This window comes from Pelodiscus sinensis, chromosome 8, assembly GCF_052426305.1.
Source record: "Pelodiscus sinensis isolate ZL-2025 chromosome 8, ASM5242630v1, whole genome shotgun sequence".
In the NCBI taxonomy this organism is placed as follows: Eukaryota; Metazoa; Chordata; order Testudines; family Trionychidae; genus Pelodiscus; species Pelodiscus sinensis.
Window position 1 is genome coordinate 41,156,097 of NC_143059.1, and position 17,781 is coordinate 41,173,877.

A 17,781-nucleotide genomic window follows, 5' to 3' on the forward strand; every position below is an offset into this window, starting at 1 on the left:
ATTTGGAAAGCTGTTTTTGTTCTGATTCTGATGGAAAATGAAGCATTCAGAAGTTATCTGTGAACAGAGTGCCACTTCCAGCAGAGCCCAGAGATCATTTCATTTTTTGACTAAGCAGCAAATTCCTCTGAAAAAGTCTTCTGTCAGAATGTTTCTGATACTTTCAAAACCCGCACTTTAAGAGCAAAATGATGGGCACGTTTGTTTCCAGTTACTTCTACCTCAGGCTTGAATGGTTACCAAAGATCTATCTGGAGGCGGAAGTCTATTAACCAGAAAATATTACAAAAGCATTAGGGGCCCACAAGCAATTTCTTGGTGAAAAAGCTCAACCCGCAGCTCTAGAGGCTGGAAAGGCGCTGCGCTCCCCGTTCCGGTGTTGTGTAGGGAGGCCCGACAGTGTCTGTTTCGTTCCCAGGCTCCAGTGCACTTGGACCTGTCGTACCAATGAGACAAGCTCTGGTGTCTAGGGCAGCATCACTCGGCCGGCGGGAGACGGGGAACTCGGCCGCGCTCAGGGCGGAAACCGCCCGCCCCTTCCCTGGGGCCGCCGGGTCGCTGCGGGTCTGTCACCAGCGGGGGTCGCGCCGGGTTCAGACTGCTGCGTGCAGACCCGCAGGGCTGCCGTGACCACCCCTGCCCAGCCCCGGGCCACCCCCACAGACCTGGGCGGCGGCTGCGACGCCGCTACAGCTCACCTGCTATTCAACCACACGTCCTCTTCCGGGAGTTTGAATCCCGCGGCTCCGATGACGTCATTTCCGCTCGGGAGCCTCACTACCGGAAGCGAACTAGGGCGTCGGGCTGACAGGGCGGTGCTGAGAGGAGAGGGCGGGCGGCGGCACGCAGAGTGGGCGGGGCTGAGGAGCGGACAGGAGATGGGAGGGACGCAAGGGAATGAGGCGGAACGAGAACTGGGCGGGGCTGGAAGGAAGAGGGGTGGGAGGGACTAGGAGGAGGGAGGGGGTGAAGAGGGGCGGGAGCGAGCAGCGTGGGGAAAGGGGCTGGGACATGGAGGGCGAGGAGCGGGTAGGAAGGCGAACTGCTCTAGCTATTTACTTGATGATTGGGGTGATGAGCAGGGTTTCTAGAAATCCTCTCCAGTGAGACCATAGTTGTATCCTATCTCATCTTAGAAGCTCCAGGATATTCCGTGGGAATAATAAATCCATATTATCACATCTGCTGTCTGGAGATTTATTAAGTGCCCATCACCCTGGCATCTGGGTACTTTGAAAGCAAAGTGAGTGCCCCTGTTCTGGACCAGGTGCCTGTGTTTATACACCACCAAGCTGTGGGTAAACATTTCTGAATCACAACAATACCATACAAATAGCAGAAGTGGGGTGCCAAACTAGGTACCCAACATTATTTTATGTAAAGAGTTTTAATGTAATCTTAAGTATCTAAAATGGCCTTGGAGACTTTCTGACCCTTAAAACTAGTTTAAAAACTTCAAACAAGTGTTCCTTTGTGAACCAGGGTTTCAAATTAAATTTCACTCTAGAGTGAATTTCTGTTATGGAGTGAATTTTTAGTTTATAATATCAGAACAAAACTCATCTCATTTCAGTGTAAGTGAACATTCTTATACTGTAAAAGCATTTAATAAAATCCTTCCCTCCTATCAAAAAAATAAGTGTGTTTGGGTAGCTGCCAATATTGGTGGTGGTAAGCACAAATATTGTTTTGGGGGAGCTCAATCAAACCTTCACTGACTTCAGTGACTTCAATTCACTTCAATTGAATCAAACTTGTGATATAGACTGCAATTTGTAAGTGTAATGGGGTGAGTTATAACTCAGAGTATAATTTCTATTATAGTAAAATGTAACATTCAGAGTTATTTTATAATTCATGTTTTCTGTAACATCTTTACTGCTTGGGTTTGATACTCTCTCCACTCCTACTGCATGCTTTTAAAAAATGTTGCTATAGTTAGTACTATGATTTTTGTCAAGGGAAGTTTTAGTTTCAGTCTTCAGAAACTTTCATCTTTCATCCCATCAGAGATCTTCTGTCAGTCTTGTAAATTAAGCCAGGTTGGAAAAAGGGTCACTTTCATTGGTTCATGGAGGTCTATTACTGGTGTACTCTGGATTAGAATGCTCCATCTTAAATGCCTTTATCTTGCATTCCAGATAGTTACAGTAAAAAATCTGTAGTTGCCTCAATATGTTTTCACATGGATAATACTGTATTGAATTTGTCTGTGCTCTAGATTATTTTTCTTAATTTCCCACCGAGGGTAGCCGGGTAGGCCAACAGACTAAGGAAATGAATATTCACTCTCCATATTTGCCTGTCCCATAATTCAGTTACAAGGGACAAAGTGATAAAAGGAAAGTTCATGTAGACTCAATAAAATAAAACAATACTTCATACAACATATAGTTAGTACACAGAATGCACTACATCTGAAGGTCAGCAAGTACAATATGATGGCTTGAACAACTTTATGATAATATTTACATTTAATACAGACTACAAAAATAAGCTCTGAGGTTCCAGGGCATAATGTCACATTTACAGAGATCAGGATGAAATTTATCTCCATGTGTATTTATTGTATAGATAGATATATTGGGTAGTTCTGGTTTGGCTTTCTTTCCTTTGAAACATCAGACAGGAAACAGGACTAAACAGCCTAATGGTTTGAACTGGTATAGCCAATTTTTTGTTCTTATGATTCACCAGTCCTAATTGGTTTCATTTCAGGGGATTCCATTCCCTAGTTAAGAGCAATCATTTATAGGTCACTGCATAGTAGACAAGGTCTTTTCCCCTTTTGGGTTTCTGATTTTTCTTGACACTCCATGTTATTATATATTTATTTTTATTATTGCTCGCAGAGTGGCTAAATTAATGTTTATATATAACAGTGTAATGGTTAAATGCAGAATGTACAAAATATAGGCGAGGTTTATTAAAAATATTGTTTCTGAGCTCCTAGAAACTCATTGATATGGTATATTCAGATTTATTGTTAAAAAAGGAATCTGTAGTCTATCTAATATAACAGTTCTGTTTAATTTTTGCCAACTATATACTTCTCTTTCCTTGATCATTTACATGAGGTTCATATGTTCAAGCTTTTTAAAAAATTTATACTGATTACATTGTACATTTTTCATTTTCACCTTACCAGACTTCACAGGTTGGTGCTTGCTTTGCACAGGAATTATGGTGTCAGTTTACAGGTACTGTTTTTCTATAGCCTTTAGTAACTAGTTCGTCATAGACCCACCCATCAGGGTTTTTCACTGTAAGCAAACTGTTCCTTGCTGCCTCCTCCTCCTAGCTTTGCAATCTGGAGGAGGACACAGGGCGTCTGAAGCACAGACTTTCCTAATTTCCTTTTCTGACAGCCGTGGTTTAATACAGGTTTTGAAACAATGCTTCGAGTGATTGTGGAATCTGCTACCAATATCCCTAAAACTAAATTTGGAAAACCGGATCCTATTGTTTCTGTTATTTTTAAAGGTAAGGAAAACTAACAAATGTACTTAATCAGATTTCTGTTTGGATATTTTTGTAGCTACAAGAACAAAATATCCTATCTTGGTATTTTAAAATTATAAAATACTTAAGTTATATAAAATTGAATCTCATCATAATGTTAGCCAAGATGCTTTTTACTAGAAAGACTAGAGGTAACTACGCAGGGTATGATATGGGTGGAGTATGTTTGTGGGTGTGATTTTTTTTTTCCTTGGCCTTTGGGGTTGCTTTCCCAATACTCAGTTTCCAACATCCTGTAAGGGTTTATTATTCTACATTGTACTTATAAATCTGTTTTAGAGAGAGTATTAATTAAAGCCTAAATTGTGTGACTTAATTTTGAGTTGCAATTCAGCACCTTAAACTGTGATGTTCATGCTGAAAATCTTTCATCTTTAGTTTCTTTTTGATTTAGCACAGCATCTGTGCTCACTACCAATTTTGCTTCTGCAGCAGTTCCCTTTTATTACAATTATTTTACTAAAATATTTTAGCATTTATTTTAATACTATAACTGGTGTTTTCCCCCTTGTTAGCTTATAATTTTTTGTGGGGGGGGGAGGGCAGAGGGCTTTTTTTTCAGGGTTGCCTACTTGTTGCTTAAGGGAGAAAGAGAAAACACATTAATGTTCAATTTTACATATGTTAGTTAATTTAATATAAGCTTTGTAACTGCTTTAAGTTTCTATTGCTGCTTCTTCCTCTCGTACTAAAAGGGGCTCAGTTACAAGACTAATGTTTCCACTTTCAAGGTGTGGAGGATCCAGACAATCTTGTATCATGCCATCTGTCAAAAAAATTGTTGCAAACAGTTAAATATACTCATGAGACTGTTATTGCATCCATATGACATAAACTGGAAGCAAAATGTTCAAAAGATAAAAGGTTGCTGAGATCTGGTACCTCAGCAGGGTGAACCCCAAAAGGTGGCTACAGTGTGTTGGGGAAAGCTGGTCTATCCCCAATCTGGAAAAATTGTTGCAATCTGGAAGTAAGGCATTGTCAAAAAGATGTGCACCCATTCCTTCCCTCTTCCCTTTAGTCTGAGCTTTTCAGGATTGTTAAAGTGAATAAGCCCTTCCCCGAAGACTCCTTACTTCCTAACAGCTGAATCAAATCTTTTGGTTTGGAACTCACAAGAAGTTCCTAACATTCTTTTATGTACTTTTATTCCTTTTTCCTCTCATTTTCTTTCTCTCCCCTCTCTTTTCTTTACTCCCTATTTGTTTCGTCTTCCTACATTGTATCTATTCCCTCAGTCCCCATTTTTCATCTCTTTTTCTTGTGTCCCCCTTCCCAGTTGGTTCTGCTATCTTTTGATCTCTGTGTTTCCCTGATTTGGTGCTACTTTTCATGACACAGCCCATTCCTCCTCCACACACTTTTACCAATGCAAGTAATCTTACTACAGTGAATAAGAGCATTTACTTATGCTGCTTCTACACTGCTGTATTTGATTCTCAGTCCTGCAGTTTTTCTGACCACTGTCTGGGCAACGTGGGAAATGGAACACAGTTTATATGTTCAGTTGCACGTACAGGTTGGACCTTCAGGACGTGACTGATCCTGGACAAAGGAGTTTGCCACGCCAGGGAATGTTGGGGAAGAGGGCACATGCCTCTCGACTAGGTTCCTCTTCCCAGCCATCTGGCAGCACTGCCTGCAGGTTCTTCAGCCCCATGATCTCCAGCGGCCCCAGCAGCCCTGCTGACTCTTACAGCCTTGTGAGCTCTAGCAGCCCAGCCAGTTGCAGGCTCTGCACCTCCTTCCCCCAGCCCAGCGGACTCTAGCTTTCCGGCCCCACCAGCTGTGGCTCTACATTCCCCTCCCCCCACTATCTGCATGCTCTGCAGTCTCCCTGTCAGCTTCCCTGCTGGACCATGGATGTTGCCAGACCAGAGAGTCCTGGACCACAGAGGTTCAATCTGTAAATACTACGTACACTGAAGCTCAAAAGCATCTTTAGTACAAGTTCACCTTGATGATTTTAATAAACTATATAATTTCTTATTTTATACTCCATTTATTTTTATATATTTGCATTACACATTATAGACCAGATTCTCTTTTGCATTCTGGCCAGAGTTGTACAAAGGCCAGAAAATAGCAGGTTCTTGTGGGTTGTGGAGTAGGACCAGGTGGTAAGGCGTTCTCAGGTCACAGTTTGACTATCCAGTGCCAAGGATGCATTGGGATAGGTCTGGAGTGTGTTGACTCTGGTTGCTTGTATTTGTGGGGTGTTTTGTATAGAACCCATTTTCCCCCAGTATGTTCCATAATCTAAATCAATGTTATTGTAAGCAAGATATATGCCGAAAGAGTGGCTATACCTTTATTCCACTAAATTTGTTCCAGTCCCCCTTTCTGCCAATAAAATATAACTTGGAGATTATATACCAAAATAAAACAAACCTAAAAAACCCAGCAAAATAAACTATGTTAGCAACATTTAGGCCCATCTCGTAGGATTTTGTTTCATGTGGATTGGAGCTCAAGTGTACTGATGCTCATTCTTAACTCAGTGCAGCTCAGTATTCCTATTGAGGTCAACATTGTATTATAAGAATGTAATGTTATGGTAGACTAACTATGGTATTTCACATTCACCCAATATTGTCTAAATTAAATGAGTCATTAATCATTTAAAACTGATGGACTGGTCCTAATAAGCATCAAGCGCAGATCACTTCTATTGATTTTGGTATATGGTTGAGTACAGTATATACTAAAACTTGTATTAGAAATGTGTGTATTCAGTACCTCTCAGGATTAGGTTCTTAGACATGCCAGTTATGAGAGAGATTATGTATAGATGTTTAAAAGTACATATTAAAGTTATGTTTAAATGATTGCAGGACTAGTGTTTAAATTGATAAATCTTTTATCAATTTAAAAACTGACCCTGCAAATATTTACACACATCAATATCTTTACAGATAAACAAATTCAGTGTGACTATGAACATGTGAAAATTTCTCACATTCATAAGTATTTGCAGGATCAGGATCTTAGGGGGTTTTTTTCTACTAGTTTCTGATGTGTGTATTGAGTATAAAAATACAATTTTATCTGAACCTTGAATAGAGCTCATTAGTATTTATGTAAGTAACATACACCATATCAGGAGATATGCACAAAACCCATATAAAGTCATAGAATTTATCAGCGCTAGCTTTTCTTTTCTTCTCAATAATTTATATTCTTAATCCGATGAGCTTGATCTCTGTTTTTATTTACATAAGGAACAGCTCACCGTTTAAAGAGAACTACACACCCAAATGTAAACTAATGCTGCAAACACAGAGACTAAAATAGCAAAATTCTGAGTGTGTTGTCATTTTGTATAAAATGAAAGCATTATTGAAATGGATAAGGAAAAAGTGTGAAAACATGCCTAAATGGCAGTAAACACTAAAAATTAAGGTAATAAAACATTTCTACATGAGAGATAGTAAACTAGAAAAAAGCCTGAAACTTCTTTCCTTTATATGTTAACAGAAGACATGTTTGCTTATGTGAGTAGTCAATAGAATGACATTTATTGACTTGCTGCTTCCTTCTAACATATTTCTGTAGCATTCAGTTCTGACAAAATTATTTAAAGCTATGACTTGTTTTATTGGGCCAGCTGTGCTAATAGTGTGCTGATGCTCTGTTTTTTTAATCTCCCTTGCTGTGTCAAAGGGCTTGTCCACTTGAGCAGACCTGTCGATTGGGGGGGAGGGACAAAGAGGCTACTGCCTCAGCGCCCGGTGATTCAAATGGGCCCAGGGCTCCCAACAGCTGTTACTATAGCAGTGGCCTGGGCCCTTTGAATTGCCAGTGGATCACCTCGTGGCACACTCCAGGTGACACCGTGGCACACTCCAGGTGACTCCATCCTGAGCAGCACTGAGGGCTGATTGCCCTCCTGGCCCCATCCCTTTCGGGATTACACACACAAGGGATGTAATAGTGTAGTTGATTAACTGATAAGCCAGAGCTTATCAGTTAATGCTATAAACTACATGCATTTCCCTCCTTGCCCCCCTGCCAGTAAATTTTTTAGCAGGCTAGCCAGCAGGACCTATCCTTGCTGTAGCTCTGCATTTAAAGCATATTAGGAGCCAAGCGGGCAGCAGCCTGGCTCACGCCAGGTCCGGGACCTACTCCTGCTGCAGCTCTGCATTTACAGTGTATTAGGAGCCAGGTGGGCAGGCAGTCTGGCTCAGTTCTGGCTTGCGCTGAGTCCAGAATCTCAGACCCCCCTAGACAGGGGCTGCTGTCACTCTGCACTGTTGCCCCTTTATCAGAGGCAGCAGCACAGGGCAACAGGCAGCTGGTCTTCAAGGGGAACTGGTTTTTAAAAGCAAGTAGTTTAGATGCTCAATTTTTTAGGAAGAAGGTTCTTTCAAAAAAGGGTTTTGTTTTGTTTTTTTTCGAAAGAACCGCATCTAAACTGCTTGCTTTTTCGGGAAAAAAACAAACAAAAAAACCCCTCTTTTGAAAAAGTGATCAGAAGATATGCAAATTACTGCCAAATTTGCATGTCGTCTTTTGAAAGTGAACATAAGTTTAGACGTTCCCTAAGAGTGACAGAGTTATAGCTGATCTGTCAATTCAAAGTGTCTTTCATGGCAGACCTAGGCCATGTCTACGCTACAAGATAATGTCGAATTTATTAAGGTTGATTTCTTACCACCCGATTTTGTAAAATTTGAAGGTCCACGTCCCCACTGTGCAATTCAATGTAGTTCGAAATAGCGTGTCCCCAGTAGAGAGGCTGCCATCAACTTTGAGAGCGATGCATAAGCACAAGTAGCTATCCCACAGTGCCTGTGCCGCTTTGCAATCTGGGTTATGTTCCCAGTGCATGCTGGGAGCAAAACTGTGCAGGAGGTGGTTCTGGATTCATGTCATCAACATCCCATAATGTGCTTGTCTGCTCCCTTACTCCTTGCTTGAGATCAATGGGAAACAGTCTTTCTGAGCCCTTTTTGACCTTGGTTACCCGTGTAGATGGCATTGCGGGGGAGTATGCAACAAGCTCCCAGCTGTTCCCACTGTAATTAAAAGTTACAAGGGCATACATTACAGGAGATACATTCTGGAGCCTAAAACCTCATCTGTTAACATACAGCAAAGGTCTCTATAAAGACAATGGAGATGTGTTCTGTGCAAGGCCAAAGTTATGCTTTAAAGTGGCTACTGTACAACATGTACACAGCAGAGTTATCAAGGGAACATCTAAGTCACGTGGTTTGGTGGCAGGCATGTTCAGGGGTCTGCCAGGGCATGATCATGTGGGTGAGAGGGGGGATAGGGTCTGGTCATGCCAGTGGGGCAAGATGGTGGCTTACATAGTGCCCCTCTGTGTCTGGCACACTCTGCTGGCAGAGTACTACTTTCCCTGTTCCCACAGGAGCCTGCAGGCGGGAGAACAGGAGGAAGGAAGGGAGGGAGGGAGGGAAGAAATGGGGTGTCAGATGTGGAAGCCATGCTTCACTGGGGATGGGCAAATGGAAGTTAGCAGCATAGGCAGCAGCTAATTGCTTCCCCTCTATCCAGGTTTCCACGCAAGATAGTCTTCTCAAAATCACACACAGAATGATAGGGAGCTGATGCTGTTTGAATATGGCCAGAAACCTGGGTCTTATGATGTCAGTCTTTGTGCAGCAATGATGCCAGACTACTTTCTGGCGGCTTGATGTGGAAGGTGTCCTACTATGGAGGATGGAATAAGGCAGGTCTCCCCAGCAACCTTGTGAGGAGGATCAAAGAGTTCCTACATGAGAGCTTGATGGAGAAGTGCAGGGAGGATTCTTGCTCCATCTCCAGACATGTTATTCTATTCTGGGCCCCCTGCGCTGTGTAGGCACTGAGTACACCACACATCACACCCAATTGTCTTAACCTACTTTTAGAAAGAAAAAAAATTTGAACCCACCAAAAATTCCCTCCCCGAGATCAGTGCCCAATTTTAAAACATTCTGGAGGAGGATATTGTCTCTAAGGTTATAAAAACTTATCACTTGCCTGCTGACCATTCTCCTCCTCCTCTTCCATCACACTGTCCTTCATGCTGCTGCCCCAATGGATGTCTTGTGAGGATTCCACAATCTGACTTGGAAAGCTGGTCAGGTCAACCCCGCCTTCCTCCCAGATTGACTATATCCAGTCATGGAAGCAGCATGTTTGTGGCAATGCTCCAGACAGTCTGTTTGCCTCCTTTGCCTTTTGTAGGACTGCCTCCGCTTCTTTATTTTCACATGTCACTGCTGGGTGTCCCTGGCATATTCTTTCTCCATCACAGACTTTGTGAAAATACTTTAGTAGCCCTTATAGTCAATGGAATGAGCTTGGTAGTGTGGACTCATTGTTTAGAAAATCAACCTTACATGGCTAAATTCAACCTAAACTCCTAGGCTATGTCTACATTGGTGGCTTCTTGCGCAAGAACATCTTGTGCAAGGGTTCTTGTGCAAGAAGTCTTGCGTAAGAAAACGTCCACACTGCCATGTGCGCTATGCTTTTGCGCAAGAGCTCCCATGGCAGTGTGGACACTCTCTTGCGCAAGAAAGCTCCAATGGCCATTTTAGCCATAGGGCTTTCTTGCGCAAGAAATCCCTGCCGAGCGTCCACACTGCCTGCTTGCGCAAGAGCTCCTGCTCAAAAGGGCTTACACCTGTTAAAAAAGAGTGTAGCTCTTGCGCAAGAAGCCCTCTCTTACTACGCCATATTATAAATTTCCTTGCTCAAGAGCGGGCGGGCAGTGTAGACGCTCTGTGGATTCTTGCGCAAGAATGGTCATACTTGCACAAGAAGCCATGAGTGTAGACAAAGCCCTAGTGTAGATTAGGCCTTGGGGTGATCTCTGGCTTCAGTTGGGCATCTCTGGCCCTGTGAGAGTTCAAACAGCAAAAACAGTTTTCCTGTGTCTTTCTTTTATTGCCTTCATTCATCCTCCAAGTCCATAGGAAAAGCTTCCTTGGCACATAGCATTTCCAAGGTACGATAGGGGTATTTACCAATCCTTTGTGTTTCTGTGTTCTTTGATGGCTCATATGGGGGGGAGAGGGAGGTAACACTCTTCCCTTCCAAGTTCACAAGTGTAGAGCAAACATTTTCAAAGTTATGAGGCAAAACTTGCATATTCCTTATAGCATGGAGATCAGATATTACAAATAAAACTAATGCATTCAGCAATATGTAGACATTCTATCATGACTAAACACATTATTGTAAGACTCATATTTATTCTGAGTGACATTAACACATACGTGAACTAATCTGGTCTCCAGCTATGAGTTTGTCTGTTGTCAGTTAATACCAGTAGCCTTGGCACAAGCTGGCAACTGGCTGACAGCATCACCCCCCCATGCAAAGCTGGTGTATGAAGGGATGTCACGGGTGCTCCTGAATATACATCAGACTAAACCCATTCTTGATAAAGCATCAGCCACTACATTTTGCTTTCCCTTAAAACCAATTATTTCTTTATCAAATTCATGTATGGCTAGACTCCAACAAAGTAATTAGAATTGGTTCCTTTAGCTCAGTGCAACCATGTCAAAGTGGTGTGATCTGTGAACAGATGACATTTTTTATTACACAAATAAGAAGTAGGTTGCTCACCAGCCCAAATGATGGCAAAGTATTCCTGCTCTCGGACTGCATAGTTCTGTTCAGTATGGTTAGGCTTTTTTTACTCAAGATGGCAATGGGATGGGTCTTGTTCCCCACTTCATTCTGCATTAGGAATGTGCTTAACCCAATGTTAGAAGCATCAGTGCATGGTATACATTTTTTGCTGACATCAACACTGGCCAACACAGGCTCTTTGAACAAAGCCTCTTTTACGTTCTGAAAGCCTTTTTTCACTGGCCTCTGTCCATACCATCCAATCTTGTTTCCCCTTTTTTGTAAGGTCTGATATGCGGGGCAACAACATCACTAAACTTCTTTACAAATCTCTGGTAATAACTGGCCAGACCCATACAGGATTGGACCTGCTTTTGGATTTGTGGGGCAGGCAAGTTCTTAATAGCTTCCTACTTTGGGCAAACAAAATCACTGCCCACCCTATGTTCTAGATGGACCTTTGCTGTTCACATTTTGCATTTGGAGATCTTGACATTGAAGATGATTTCTTTAAACCTTTGTAACACGATTTCCATAAGATTCAAGAGATTACGGAAAATAGCCACGTCATCTTTATAGCTACGTCTACATTGTGTGAAAATAAGCAGCAGAATGGCTCTTGCGCAAGAGGGGGGTTTTGCGCAAGAAAGAGCAGTGTAGACTGCTCCCTCTTACACAAAAGCCCCCTGTGCAAAATGGCAGCTCATTAGGTATGCAAATGAGGTGTGGCAATATTCATCGCCACACTTCATTTGCATATCTTCTTGTGCAAAAATGCTCAATGTAGACGTAGCCTATAGGTTTTGGCGAATGTATGTTACCCCTGCAACACCTCATTGATAAGCCTCTGAAAGGTTGCTCTGCACTGCTTAATTCAGAAGGCATACCCTTAAACTTATATAAGTCCCATTCTACTACAAAAGCTGATTTTTCTTGAGCATGAGCATCTAAGGGGATTTGCCAGTACTCCTGAGTCAAATCCAGAGTGCTTAAGAATTTTGCACTCCCCAGCAGAGACAATATGTTCTCTAATTGAGGTGTGGGGTCTGGGTAAAGTTAGGTGATAGTGTTTAGCTTTCTAAAGTCCATACAAAACATCCTTTTTCAGTATCACAATAGGAAACACCAAGGGGCTTTTTGACTTACTAATTACTCCCATCTCCAGAATGCTATCTACCTCTTCCTGGATCTGTTTCTGCATTTCTCCTTTAACAGGATATGCCTTGCTAGGAGCAGGGTGGGGCCCTGCAATTTCAATGGAATGTAAAATCCTGTCAGTTAAACCTGGCCAGTTAGAAAATACCTGTTTCTGGTACTTCAAAAGGGCCAGCATTACCTGTATTTGGGTTGGAGCCAAACCCTCCCTGAACTAAATGTTCTTCAGGGGAGTTTCTTCTTTGCTCTGCCTGACCAAATCAATCAAAGGAGCATTAAACATTCCTTCATCAGCAATTATATTCATTGCCACCTTCTTTTCATGGTAAACTTTTCATCCCTTGGTGTGTACTGTTTGTCCAGTTCCCTTACCATAGTGTTTCCTTACAGCATAAATGACCTCATTTACTCTTTTTATCACCTCATAAGGCCCTTTCCAACAATCTTTCATATTGTTCTCATTGAAATGAACATTAATAATAAATAACGGCAGCAAATAATTTTTTTTCAGTATTCCGGTTACACCAAACTTTTGTGATTCCTGACTTACATCAAGGTCCTGCTGTATTAATTTCATCATAGCCTATAAATTCTCCTTGAAATGAGTAACTGTCTCCTCTACAGGTTTTCCTGTCCCCTCAGTACTGTTCTCCTAAGAGCCACAAATCAAATCTGGGAGTCTTTTCAATCTGCCTCCCATACAAGAGATCAAAAGGGAGCAAAGCCAGTAGATTATTGGGGGAAACTTCTGTACACATGATATAACAAATAAAGAAGCAAAATGGACCAGTCATTCTCACACTTGGTGGCATACATTTTCAGTATAGCTTTCAAAGTCCTATTAGATCCTAGAAACCATTCATTTCTGGGTGGTAGAGGGTACTTATTATATGCTTCACTCCACATAATTCTCATAATTTTTCAAAGACTAAAGACATCAAGTTTGCCCCACTATCTGTCAAGATTTTTCTGGGCAAATCTCTGTACAAAATGATGAATAAACTGTAACCACAGACTGAGATTTGATGTTGGATAATACTGTGGCTTCAAGGTACATAGTGACAGAATGCAGCACACTTATCTCTCTTTCTATTTCTGGAAGGTTAAGTGAGGGAGCCCACAATATGTACAGACACTCTGGCAAACTCCTTTTTAATAATTGGCAAAAGTTGCAATGGTGCTTTGTCAGACCTGTACGCAGGAATTTCTGTGTGGGGTGCTTTTTTTGTAAATGTGGACCACAGTTTTTTTAAATATAAAGGTGTTCAAAATAGTCGTGCAAAAATGAGTGTGCATAAGAGAGGTTAATGAAAATTTTTAGTGGAAACAGTGATAGGTAAAATGATTTTGTTATAACATAGTAAAAAATGATACAGTTTTTAAAGAAATTACCTTCTGGAATCATGGAGGGCAGTGCAGCTGCCATGGCCCTATGCTCCCTCAGCCTCCTCTGCCTGCTGCTGTTCTACTTGCTCAGCAAGGCCAGCATGAGGTGAGTGTGGGTGGGGCTTCTGGTCAGTGGGGCTTAGGCTGCTTCTTGCAGGTGGGGGAAGCCTCATTGCCCCGGTGCTGCTACGCTGCCACCAGCTCCACTCCCCATCTTCCCGCTACATAGTGCTCTCCCATCCCCCTAACACAGTGGTTCTCAAACTTTTTGGCCCATGGTCCACCTGGCTCAATGCAAACCTTTCCGTAGACCACCAGATGCTAATGGAAATTCACTATTAATTATATAATTATGCCCATGTCATTTTGCTAGCGCTACAGCTAGGGAGAACAGTTTAATTTAACCAGTAAAAAAGGAAATATTAATTTAAATTATTAAACAAACTAAGCACTTTAACCTTCTCATGTTAGTTTATCAAACTTCATTTTAAATAAAGTAAAGTATTAATTTGTGTCCAACACACAAAGTTCCCATGTTTTCTTTATTTATGGAAGGGGTGGGGAATCTTTTTGGGAGGCCACTGATCCACAGAAAAATCAGTTGGGGACCACACATATGAGAAGCAAAAAAAAACCCAACAACAACAAAAAGAAGCGGGCTGGAGGTGTGAATGGGATGAAAGTGCAGGGTTTGGGCATGAGGGGGCATTTACTTGTCTTTGGGCCCTGAGCTGGTCCCAGGCAGCACTTCCTGTTGCTCCCATTGGCCAGATTCTGGGGAAAGTCACCAGGCAGCATGTCTGTGCACTGCTGTTCCCCCAGCCTGAGGAGAGGGAGTGCTTCTTCCCCACAAGCTGGATCGTGCAGTAAGGCTCAGGGCTTTCTCTCTTCCTCTACCCCCCCCCCCAGTGGGAAGCCGGTGCTGGTGCTCCAGCCTCGCGGGGGGGAAGAGAAGGGAGAGTGAGGCTGCAGTGCCAGTGTAGGCTCCCTGCTGTGCGGAGAAGAGGGGGAGCTGAGCTTGAACCGCAGACCACCAGAAAGGTAGTCGCAGAGCCCCCTCTCACTCACTTGGGGGATTGTAGTGGGGTGTGTTCAAACACTTCGCACTCCTCCTGCATACAGGCCTGTTATGGGTTTCCTTCAGTCTCTTACAGTTTTGACACAAGTCACAACTCTTCTTGTAATTGTTTACCATCTTGAACATGTGAGAGCAATAGAAATTGTATTTAATCCTCTGCTCCTAAATGTCCTGTGAATGGACAACCATAAGATAATTGGAGCAATTCTCTCCTTTATTTTTGAGGCACAGCTCTGCTTTCACACATCACTAGGTCATCACTTTTTTCCAGAGGGAGCCCCCCATCCAACAAGTCTCCTTTCACAAAATATTGACTATTTCCTTCCCCAGCGGGGATATTATTCTAAGCTGTAACCCTCTCTCCTTGTCCAGAGAAGGGCCATCCTGCTATGCTTTCACAGAATCCCTCTGAGTCTCACTTAAGTTTAGAGCAGATTCCGGGACAGCAAAAGAATCCTCAAATTCCTGCTCAGAAGCTACTACTCCGGATAGACAAATGTCTGAGGGCATTTTTCCCCGCCCCCACAGCAGCCTGTGCTCCATAAACAGAACAGGTGAATCAGAGCCATATTCTCTGGCTACATGTTATAACACGAACCTCTTAGGTGTGGCTAAAATGTCAGAGGGAAACAAATTTCACTCTTAAAATCCTCCCATTTAAGATAGACACTAGTCAGGGGCATAGTCACAGAAAACTAAAATATCCAAAGCTAAAATATTTCAGTATGTGGGATAGTGTCTTTTTCCTTTATCAAATTTTCCATACCCACAGTGACCTGGGATGCCTGTACATTCAGTGCCATTCACTCCAGCAGTCTTAATACATTCTTCACTACCTTACCAAGAATCAGTCCTAATACACTTTACAAAGTCATCTGCTCCTGTGTTGTTTCCTCTGGGATCATAGTATTAGCATTAGCACACATGGTGGCAGGCCTGGCACTCACTGTGTGGGGTTTAGGGAGCAAATCGTGGGGAGACCTTTAGTTTGAGGCAATTTGGTGTTATATGGCCAACAGTCCCCCAGTTGTGGCAGACTATCTGCCTTTCCCTTAGCGTAAGATGGTTGAAAACCTTGGCTCCTTTGATGTTTTTAACAAAGTTGGGGTTAGGTTATTCCTAGACCCCATCACCTTCTTAACCTGTGGGAACAGAAAGATTTCCTTTCCTCTGTTTGTGCCTCCCTTGAGCCCTTGACTTAATATATTTATCAGCAATTTCTGCTGCCTCCAAAACTGTCGAAGGATTTTTAACCACAGATGGCAGCTTTTGTCTCATTAGTACCTTGCACAGTTGTTCTAGAACCAGTTCTGCTGCAGCAGTTGCTATGGCATCTGGAGCAGTGGGGTGCTCAGACCCTGCTCCTTGCTCATAAACTGTGAGTAAAACTCTGTTTCTGATCAGAGGCTCTCTCATTATGGGATAATCACCTATTCTTACATAATTGAACCAGGTTCTTTGTATCAAGAACTTCATATGGCTGCAATTCACTCATTGTGACTAATCTTTAATGCTTAAAAACCTGAAATATCAAATGTAAACTTTTAATAGCACTGGGTTTATGATCTATAAACCCAATTGATCTGTGGCATGTGGATCCTGTCAAGACTACCACAATTGTTACACTACCTGGACTGGTTCATGACTGTGAGTGCCTATCTCAGGGCAGACTGCCAAAAACAGAGCAGATACCCCAAGCTGCTGGGCTACGTCTACACTGGCCCCTTTTCCGAAAGGGGCATGCTAATTTTCAACTTCAGAATAGGGAAATCCGCGGGGGATTTAAATATCCGCTGCTTTTTTCTGGCTTGGGGAAAAGCCAGAAAAAAGCGTCTAGACTGGCCCGATCCTCCGGAATAAAGCCCTATTCCTTCGAAGTAGGAATAAGAGATCTTCCGGAATAGGGCTTTATTCCGGAGGATCGGGCCAGTCTAGACGCTTTTTTCCAGCTTTTCCCCAAGCCGGAAAAAAGCGGCGGACATCTTTATTTAAATCCCGCGGAGGATATTTAAATCCCCCGCGGAGTTCCCTATTCTGAAGTTGAAAATTAGCATGCCCCTTTCGGAAAAGGGGCCAGTGTAGACGTAGCCCTGGTGTGTTCTATAATCCGATTTCATCAAGCCAGTAACAAATGTGAACTCCTGGATCATTATAACAGTCTCATGATGGAGTCATACACATTCCACTTAAGCTCTGCAGTCTATCTGGCCACACAGAGGAGCTTCTCTTAGTGATAAATAATCACAAAATATTAATGTTACTTCCAGTCCTCAAAGACCACTTACTCCAGATCAGTTTGTATTTTAGATCTCATACCAAAGACAATGTCTGTAGCCAATCCTGTAATAAATTAAATGAAAAGTTTTTTAACTAGGAAAAATAAATGGCAGAGTTTTTTATGAATTAAAGCAAAGAAAAATACACAGAGGAGTTGCAATCTAAATCCTAAAAGTGACAGAGTTATAGTGATCTGTCAATTCAAAGTATATTTCAGGGCAGACTCTGGGGTTCTCTGGCTTCAGTATGGTGTCTTTGGCCCTGTGAGGGTTCAAACAGCAAAAACATAATTTTCCTATGTCTTTGTTGTATTGCCTTCATTCGTCCTATGAATCCATAGAACAAGTTTCCTTGGCATGTAGCATTTCCATGGTACAATAGTGGCATTCACTAATCCTTTGTGTTGCCATGTTCCTTGATGGCTTATCTAATTTTGATAGTTAATCTGGGTGAGTAGGGGAGGGGAAGAAGGACAAACACTCTGCCCTTCCAAGTTCAAAAGTTTAAAGCAGCAGTTCTCAAACTTTTTGGCCCATGGTCAACTTGGCTCAATGCAAACCTTTCTCTGGACCACCAGTTGCTAATGGAAATTCGCCATTAATTACATAATTACATGCGAGCGATTTTGCTAGTGCTGCAGCTAGGGAGAATGGTTTAATTTAACCAGTAAGAAAAGAAATATTAATTTTAAATAATTAACCAGATTAAGTACTTTAACTTTGTCGTGTTAGTTTATCAAATTTCATTTTAAATAAAATAACATT

The 17,781-nt window shown here is 42.2% G+C and overlaps 2 protein-coding genes across 6 annotated transcripts in view; one reads left to right on the forward strand and one right to left on the reverse strand.

Annotated features, from left to right (window-relative positions):
* CEP55 (centrosomal protein 55) overlaps window positions 1-855 on the reverse strand; it is a 49,548-nt gene extending 48,693 nt beyond the window's left edge. The window contains exon 1 of one of the 2 annotated variants that reach the window (XM_075935154.2): window positions 699-855. The gene's annotated coding sequence lies outside the window, so the exon portion shown is untranslated. The remainder of the gene's footprint in view (window positions 1-698) is intronic. The other variant, XM_075935156.2, reaches the window with a different exon arrangement.
* A 2,417-nt stretch (window positions 856-3,272) lies between these two features.
* Window positions 3,273-17,781, forward strand: part of MYOF (myoferlin) — a 150,191-nt gene continuing 135,682 nt past the window's right edge. For all 4 annotated transcript variants that reach the window (XM_075935158.2, XM_075935159.2, XM_075935160.2 and 1 more), the window contains exon 1: window positions 3,273-3,483. In XM_075935158.2, coding sequence (XP_075791273.2) covers window positions 3,396-3,483 — 88 coding nt within the window. In that variant the 5' untranslated portion in view covers window positions 3,273-3,395. The remainder of the gene's footprint in view (window positions 3,484-17,781) is intronic.